This window comes from Limanda limanda, chromosome 3 (assembly GCF_963576545.1).
Source record: "Limanda limanda chromosome 3, fLimLim1.1, whole genome shotgun sequence".
In the NCBI taxonomy this organism is placed as follows: Eukaryota; Metazoa; Chordata; class Actinopteri; order Pleuronectiformes; family Pleuronectidae; genus Limanda; species Limanda limanda.
In genome coordinates this window covers 8,583,652-8,592,969 of record NC_083638.1, presented here as the reverse complement: position 1 = coordinate 8,592,969, position 9,318 = coordinate 8,583,652, and the positions used below count along the sequence as shown (strand labels likewise).

General features: G+C 42.8%; 1 protein-coding gene across 1 annotated transcript; it reads left to right on the top strand.

Moving 5' to 3' along the window:
* The first annotated feature begins 2,717 nt into the window (after positions 1 to 2,717).
* On the top strand, positions 2,718 to 6,748 carry fgf7 (fibroblast growth factor 7). Its single transcript, XM_061068831.1, has 3 exons — positions 2,718 to 3,003; positions 5,899 to 6,005; positions 6,533 to 6,748. The coding sequence occupies exons 1-3, from the start codon at positions 2,718 to 2,720 to the stop codon at positions 6,746 to 6,748; spliced, it is 609 nt and encodes a 202-aa protein (XP_060924814.1).
* The last annotated feature ends 2,570 nt before the right edge of the window (positions 6,749 to 9,318 follow it).

The following is a 9,318-nucleotide window of genomic DNA, read 5'->3' as shown; positions in this document are numbered from 1 at the left end:
AAAGTGAACCTAGTGCTACCTAGTGGCTGGCAGCAGTATTGCTCATAAATCCCACCTCATCCATGTTGGTAAATGGTTAGTTGGACATGGACCAAAGTAAAAAGTCAAAGTAGACGTCAAATGAATGTTTTCTCAAAACTTAGTGAGATTTTCAAAGTCGTTGTTATCACATTGATGTTTGTTTGCTCATCTGCTAATAAGTTTGGATTGCTATAAAAAAAACAGGGCTGAAACATCATGATTGACAGCTGAGACTGATTTGTGATTTGGTGAGTGTGGAGACTCTAAATCCACAAGACTATATCCAGTCTGTGCTCACAGCCAGCTGGCATGGCACAACACCAAACTTTTCCCAGGAAGTGAGATCACATGGAGACCCTGCATTGCTTTGAGCATGACCAGGCCCCACGGACTCACCTGCGAGCTCCTCTTACAGGCCCATCGACAGGAGGGGGCCCCAGTTCCCCGACTCCAGGCAAGGTCACTCATTTATATAGAGGCCAATTCACGGGGGTCTTGGAATCATTCTGTCTGGCCCCTCTCTCGGGAACAATTTCCCTTGCGAGACTGCACCAGGTGCTGCTCTCCCCTGACAGCAGAGCGGCTCGGGTCACGCAAACCCAACTACAATGAGAAGGTGGAGACTTATGGATGATGGTGCTGTAAAACTCTCATGAACTGCAATCTACCTGTTACATTTTATTGCCAGCAGAGTGCATCAACAGTATGTAACGGAATGATCTTGCTATCATTTTATTGTCTAGTTCTCTGGTATTTCTAATATGGGGGCTGCCTGAAGTGATGCATTAGGTGTTGTTTCCTGGACCTAGACGTCCAAAAGGCCAGAGTGTGAACCGTCTCTGAAGTAGCAGAAGGGACAGACGAACAGGCCAGAATGACACCTAATAGATCAGGTCTTTACGACCCCCAGTTCAGAGGCGAGAAGGAGACCTGCTGCGGCCAGAAGTCCCTCACTCTCAGGCTTGCCGCCCTGACCTCCCCGGGGGAGCACATCATTAGGGCCCATATAAACTTTTGAAGTGGCGAGTCCATGGAAAGGCCAGGTATGTAAGGTAGTAAATAGGGACGTTAAATACAAACACGAAAAGCGAAAGAGTGCACGACCCCTGACACGGAGATGAGTAGCTTTGAGCAGTTACGTCTTCTGTTTTTCTCCTCTTGGATGGAGGCCTGTCAGCCATAACTTCCCACTATTACGCACTATAAGAATGAGAAGTTAAGGCTTTGAAGTTCTTTTTAACCCCTGGTCGATAAATCCTCACCCAGGATTCAGTGCAGTACGTAAAGCCACTGATTAATTGTGACATCTGAAATGATAGGGAAAGAATTCTTCAAAGCTGAGTCATTAGAGCAAATGTCTTAACCACCAGTTAAATGAACGTCACTGGGGGATCTGTAACATGCACATCCCAAACCTGCTCAAGTGCAACACTGTTCCAAGAAAAAAAAAAAGACGAAAGAGATGCCGTAGTGAGTTCTGCACGAGCGAGCGTGTGTGCATATGCAAATGTTCTTGAAGTATTTAGGAGTGCATACCAAGGGGAGCCTGGTATTCAGAGAGTTTATAGCTCCCTCTCATGTCCAGTGGGTGAGAGACAGCGAGGAGCAGGCAGAGGGTGTTTCTCCATTGCATCTCGGCCAGGGACAGCTGACTGGTTGGGATCTAATTGCTCTCAAGTGAGGTCAGCAGGAGGCATTTATCTAAGCAGAGTGCAAGGCGACAGCGGAAGATGCACAGAGTCGGCCTGCCAGAATCAGGGAGAGATCCAGGGGAATTGACAGAAGCTCCCAGCTCTTGTTTAGTTTTACTGCATCACTGGACCTGGTTTACCACAGAGGCTTCAGAACTACAGAGACTTCAAATTAAAGCTCCTGCTGGAGGGGAACACACCTCTGGTCAACTGCTGTCATCCTGCGGAGCTCATGTAAGTCATATTTTTTTTTTTTTAAAGAAGCGTGGTAGTTTGTGTGTCGAAAGTACACGTGTGCTGATCCAGAGGAGCTTGCAGACTTGTAGACTTGTGAAGAAATTGATTTTAATATTCCATGTCAAGGAGTCTGTCAAAGAGCTCCACAGAAATATTTGATTTAGGGCTCAAAGACGTTAAACACATGTTCATTCGAATACAAAACCAGAGGCTGTTTAAAAGTGGTATGACAGTTTTTGGGAACTCTACAATGAAATTGAATGACTACAAGAGAATCTTTTATACTTTTAAGCTGCTTTAGCAATAATCTTTTTAACTTCAAAGCCTAACTTATAACTTCTGGTGTAACATTTTTCCAACAGCAATAATCAAACTGTGTCTGTGTTTTTTCTTTTTACAGTGATATTCTGTGTAATTTTTTCCTGAGCTGGATTATGACGTCCCTTGTCGGACTATGGTCTCAAGAGGATGGAGCAGGCAACAGGCACCGTCACTGAGGACTAAGCACCGTCTCACAGTCCCCCATCGTCTTCCTCTTCCTCTTCAGACCGCTCTCCAGCTTCCATCGACCACCTTCACAGAGTCCCCCCCACCATCATAGTCTCACGCTCCCAGCAGGAGCAGGACCAGGGGCGCTGCGGACACAGGGACCCGGAGGTCACAACACCGGGGTCACACACCTGGGCTCGCTGGGCTGAGGGACAGTGCACAGATCTCTAGCACGCATTTCAGTATGTTGTTCATTGATCCCCACTGCATTGTATTATAATGCGCAAATGGATGCTGACATGGAACCTTCAAAATCCGTTCTCGGGACTGTACTTGCATGCCATCTTCCTGTTGGGCAGCGTGCGTGTGGTCTACAGTGACTGCACTCCAGAGCAACTTGCTGCCATCATGAACTGCTCCAAACACGAGCGCCACACCAGGAACTACGACTACATGGAGGGAGGAGACGTGCGCATCCGTCAGCTGTTCAGCCGCACACAGTGGTTCCTGAAAATCGACGACAGAGGCAACATCACTGGGACTCAAGATGCCACCGACTGCAACAGTAAGGATTGCTCTTATTGTCTAATTGTGTCGTTTCCCATAGGAGTTTGAGGTGTTGTTAGTTGTGCTTCGCTGAGTTGAGCTGTGAAATCTTTCCACTGAACCAGTAAAAAAAAAACCTTTGGCCTGTCAGGGTGACAGAAGCACGTGGGAGGTGTTATTGTCCACAGTCCTCCACAGTGTAATCACAGTGTTAATGGGCGAAGTGTCTGAGTTAGAGCAGCCAAAGTGCCAGAGGTAAAATGAAGCAGGTGGGGTTTTTGGCTTTTTAAACCATAACACGATGTAAACACAGGCTGTGATGGAGTGAACCTCAGGATGGTGGAAACCTGACTGGTCCCAGGGCTCCGTGACCTCGGACTCACACTGGCACACTCACGTTGGTTCAGCTCCATTTACTTTCCCGTAAACCTCCAGTGTCGAGATTGAGAAAAATATTAAAAAGAAATTCTCACCACCTGGTTTGTGACGTCTCACATGGCACTGTAAAAACTGTTAAATAATACATCCTGGTTTACTACCAAATGGTTCATTTTATTCATGTGCCAGGTTAAGTATGTTTTAACTCTATATGTTGTTAAAATGTTCACTTCAGAGCATTTTCTTTAGATGCCACTGGAAGTCTCTGTGATTGCGAGGATGTTTTACGTAGTTATCATTTCCTCTGGTCTGACAGTACGGCTGCGGCTGGAATGTTGGCTTGACAGAGAGAGCGAGAGATGCCTCATGGAAAAGAGGCTTGTGCAACAACTGGCAATCAAAGACAGAAATATTGATACACCCACTTATGCGGCTGACAATCGCACGCTCAATCCTCACGGAAACTAAAGCAGCGATCCTTTGAAGAAACCAACGTGGGGCCGATATATGTGTAATAAATCAGTGATTGGTGCTTTTTGGGTGGAGTGAGCAGGGGAGTCATGAAAAGGTGATTGCATGATGAGACAGCAAATCAAGAAAAAGAAAGTATAATGAGAAACTTGTTGTTCATTAATTTCACTGCAAGAATAAAGACTTAATTTGAGCTCATCCCTCGCAGCACAAAACAAGTTTTTACTAACTTTATTATATTGAATCGGGCTGTTTTGGCATAAAAACATAAATTCTTTTATTCATAAAATCTTTAAAGGGATACAAACCCATGTTAAGTATAAGATAACTTAGATTTACTTACTTACAAACTAATGAAACAACATATATTCATATTCAACATCTTAAGATAATAAAGTATCACTAAAAGTTGTATGAAACCACAACAAAGAGCAGATGATCAAACTGGTTTGAAGTCATGTTAACTGGAAATCAGAGACTCTTTAATACTAAAAGTTAGAGAGAGGGATTTTCCACTGTGGCTCAGGTCCGTGTTTAACAGACCTGGTGTCAGGTGAAGCCAAATTCAAATAACAGAGAGACAGAACATTTCATATTTCGTATGTTCGTTATTTAAAATAAGATTTGCATTTGAAGAAAAAGTGAAAATGAATGATTGAAATGAATTTATTAGACATCACATCTTGTCACATGTCACCTCTGTGAGCCAATTAGCACGAAGCAGCCGACGTTCATCTCAAATTGCACGATGGAGCCTCACTCCTGGACGTCTGTCTGTTATGTCCCTGTAATGTAAACACACCGGAATCTAACTCTGTTCAAGAAAAAGCAGAACCGGGGATTACCCCCACGCTAGTTCGCTCGTCCGGGGGCTGGACCAGCGAGTGACGACAAATCTGTTCAAGCTGAGGAAAGCTGGAGACCGTCCACGATGTTAACAGTTGAAATGTGTTTCCATCTTCCCACAGCAGACCAAACAAATGTAGCTGCTACATGAAATACTATAGGAATAGCAAAGCCTAAGTGCTAAAAGAGACAAAGCTATAATGAAATCCCAGCTTGGGACATGCGATGAATCCAAATTTTACTATATGAGAAGGGGGGGATGGGGGGTTTAGATGTATTAATTTTAAGTTCACTTCAAATCCTCGTATACGGATGGCGATATTAAGTCAAATATCAAGTGCAAGCACAGCACAAACAACATTCCAAGATTGGGAGAGTGCCATCTGTTTGTGATCTAGCAGATGCTCAAATGCAGCATGCTCAATGTCAGTCTGAAAAGCTCTAATAGTCTCTCCCCCTTTTATCTCCGCCTGCCAAGCCGAGGAACCTCTGCGATGTGTAAAAATTAACAGCGAGGTTCGAGTTGTTATTTATAAGTCTGTGACTTGGAACCTTACGCTGAATATTTCTGTGTTACACTCTGAAGCCCTGCGATTACAGGTTTTGCAGGTCAAGAAGTTTTATGATTGAACAGTAAATTGCATATCTAAGAGCCTTTTCTAGGGTGAGACATGAATTTCATTAGATGTATGTGACTCGTGGACTAATGATCAGTAATCTGTTTATCTGTATGTAAATTTCATCATTAGCTCCGATAGTTTCAAGGGAAGCAACACACCATCGCAAATGTGGTGAATCTCTGACCTTTCTACTCTTGAGAAGGAAACTCTTGTCTTGTATAAACCTAATTCCCTGTATAGCCTCCTGGTAGATAGTCACGAAACCAAAATTGAGCATAAGTGTTTCTACTCTCCCACGTATTTGAAGAGCAGACTTTAAGTGTAGCGTGCAAAGCTCATGCAAGGAGGTAGTTTTCTCAATCCCAGGAGAGCGAGGCCTAATCTGTCTCCCATATGTGCCACGACCATAGGTTGTGGTTTGTGTAACGGCCACCCAGGCCAGTTAACGAAAGCTTGAATAAAGCCAGAGAGGCCACAGCCTGATTAACCACAGGAACTTCCATCCCCGCTTGTTAATGATGATGAATGTTGAGCCCTGGATGTTGATGAGAGGTCTTATCTGCTCTGTAATACGTCTCACTCTCCTGACTGTCTGGCAGGTATCCTGGAGATCAGGACCGTGTCCGAAGGGGGCGTCCTGGCCATCAAAGGTGTGAAGAGTCAGCTCTATATTTGTATGACCAAGGCTGGAGTGCTGCAAGGCGAGGTAACGTCTGACCTCAGTCAGAAGAACCATACACAACACAGTCAAGTAGAAGGAGCACATACCTACGCTAAGGCCACTTTATCACCATATTGCATATTGAGATTAGATACATACCTAAACTCTTCACATTAAACGCATGCAAAACATATTTTCTCTGTTGTAGTTGTGCTGAAAAAAGGTCACCTCACCGAAAAATATGTATTTCAAGTCACAAAAATCTCAATCATTATCCGGATTACCGCCACATTTCACCTTATTAGCGATATACACGTGCCTGGTTTTTCTCATATAGATCTCTCTAGATTTAACGAGTTCCTTCCTGCATCCTTCCATCAAGTTTTGTAGAAATCTGTCCAATAACAACCCAACACACAAATGCACAGGGGGTTGAAAACACAACCTTAATGTCAGAAGTGATCAACGCAGTAGTGGAATAAAACATTAGCACCAGACCAAGCAATGATGACAATAAAGACAAATGCTGCAGATTGTATTATTACTAAAGCTTTTATATCTTTCACTGACAGGAAACCTACAATGACAAGTGCAACTTCAAGGAGGTCTTCCTAGAAAACTACTTCAACGCTTACTCCTCGTCAAAGTGGACAAAAAACGGCAAAGAAATGTTCATAGCTCTGTCTCAGAAGGGAAAGCCGATGCGGGGGAAGAAGACGAGGAGGAAGCACATAGCATCTCACTTCATCCCCATGAAATGCAGGGAGGAAGAGCGGAGGGTGGACTGACAACAGGACTCAAACAGCTTATGGTTTCAACCACATATTATATATGTTAATAGACACATGTAAACTCAGTACAGAACATCACACTCCACTCTCGTCAAGTTGTATACAAGTTGTGTAGTATTCCATGATGTGTTGTCTTTTTTATATGAGAAAACGACAGAATGGGTTCAGTGAAGAGCGAGAAAATACGTGAAATATTTGTAAAGTGCTTAAACCACGACACAAACTGTAAAAACACTAAAGTCTGCTCAACGTTATTGTTATTTTCGAGTTAATTATTATATTTCCTTAATAAGAAGCAGTAACGTGTTTTTCTCATAAAACAGTCAAATATATGAGTATATATATAAAGGCACAGTCAGGACTGTATTCTTTCCTAAGGATGATCAGCACCCAGCCAGATGAGGAGACCCGTCCACACTCAGCTCAAGAGGTTTGGCTCCACGTACTGTTGACGTGCTGAAGCAAGCTGGACTTGTCTTTTTTTAATGGTACCGGTGCTCGGAGCACACAAAACAGAGGCACAATAAATACCATTACAACAACGTGCTGGCTGAAATTAGAGTTTGCAAGAGCATCTGTTTGTGGATGATCTGTTTCCATCCCTCTGTCTTTCTTTTGTTAAAAACCAGACTCGTGGTCTAATGCATTGTAGCTGCTCACTGACGCCCTCCTTCATTTTCAAGGTGTGATTTTGAAATACTAAACTATTCTGCTGCTGCTGCTGAAAAGATATCATGATTAAAATGTTACCAACATAAAGAATGTGTAAGATATGAAATCTCTTCCCCTTCACAATAAGAGTTCAGAATACTGCGCCAGTATGTGTTTATTTGAATTGTTAGTTTGTGTTAAGATGTTACAATGGTGCAAATAGATTTTTATTATCCCTACTGTCTTAATCACAACTTATCCCCCTCTCATTTAAATCCTTAAGGCCAACTCTCTCTGCAGGATATCACCATATATGTTATATATAATATAATATACATAATATTCGAGTCTTGGCCACAACATCACAGTAAGTTATTTGCTTTATTTATGCAACTGTTGAAGCAAAGTATTACTGATGCATTCATTTTGACCAGTAAGAACGAACAAAGACTTCACAACATATTGACGGAAACTATAGCTTACTTCAATTACTCACACAGTCATTAAAGGTCATGGTGAATTTTCATATCTTTATGGGGTCATTTCCCCAAAATTCACAAGCACTTTTTTCTGCTCGGGTCAAATATCTGGATCTCATTTTTCTTGCTAAATGTTCAAACTTTTGTCAGCAGTCCCTCCACATGTCAGCTGACACACCGGCCACCCGGTAAAGAACAACCAACATGTCTGAGCAGCTTTGTCCTACTAATAATAAGTTGTTTTAGTCACTGCTAGTGTAAAAAAGGAAAGTGATTCATGTAACTTCAGCAAAAGAATCTGCCACGTATGAAACGATGAAGCTGAGCAGCTCTGGAGTCAGATGAAGAGGGATTTTATTCCGCTGACCCACTTTGACATAAAAACTAATACGCCCTCATTTACTCAATAAATCAGACTGGAGACATAAACAAGTTTTTTTTAAATATTTGCATGCCAACTTTTGTAAGAAATATGACCTCATTGTTTAATTGCATCTTTTCATCAACAATCTGAAGCCGGATTCATCTTAGTTCCAACCAAACTGCACAAAACGTGTATATTTGTGTATAAAGATATGATCTCTGAGTTCCAGTGATTCTTCCTTTACTGGAAAATGACTGCTCAGGGATTCGTCTCAACCTCATCATGACAATCATTTGAAGAATTTAAGGTTGTTTTGGCCTCTAACGCTGTAATTCCTCTGTAAATGTGAAACCACCTCTGTTATCACCAAAGTGCTCTGGATATACTAAGCAGTCCATTTCCCATCTTAACGACTGAATGACGAGATTCTCTAATGCGTCGATGCTGTCTCTCAGAAAACTGAACACACGTTGCAAAAGAAACATTTGGGAAATCGTCAAGAGTCCTTGGACGGCCCGAAGCTTATGATGTGCATAAATAAACTCAGTCTGATAAATGAGGGTCAGATCTGAGTGGATAAATCTATTCATTTGTGATGGAAGAGATCAAAAACACATCCTTCTTTCACTAATTCCCTCTGAATTTATATTAAACTGAGCATCAGTGGAGTTTGGTCAGAGCACAGACATATTGGCAGGGCTCCCATACGCTCATGCATACATATATAAAGCTGTGCGTGCAGGCATAAAAACACAGACAGACCCGGAGCACGAGATTTACCTTTTGCCCGGGTTCACATCTGGCTTAGAGAACCCCTGTCAGATAAAGACAGTCAAATTGAGAGAGCAAACCCCTGAAATACGTTTGACCCAAACAACATCTGAGCAAGGTGAAGGCTTCTGCCAAGTCACGCAAAGTTAGTCTTAGCAGATAATTTGTTACATGCTCAAAATGTAAACACATTTCAGACTCAAGGCCGTGTATTCCCAGCAGGACGAGGCGAGGCCGAAGCCAAGGGAGAGTGAGGGAGAACTGTCACAGACGCCGAGCTGCAGACTTCCAGGAGAGGAGAC

Excerpts from the sequence above, each read along its gene's own strand:
- fgf7 (XM_061068831.1), top strand. The coding sequence starts at position 2,718 with ATGCGCAAATGGATGCTGACATGGAACCTTCAAAATCCGTTCTCGGGA. Across the intron at positions 3,004-5,898 it reads AGATGCCACCGACTGCAACA|GTATCCTGGAGATCAGGACC; the intron begins GTAAGGATTGCT and ends ACTGTCTGGCAG. Across the intron at positions 6,006-6,532 it reads CTGGAGTGCTGCAAGGCGAG|GAAACCTACAATGACAAGTG; the intron begins GTAACGTCTGAC and ends TTTCACTGACAG.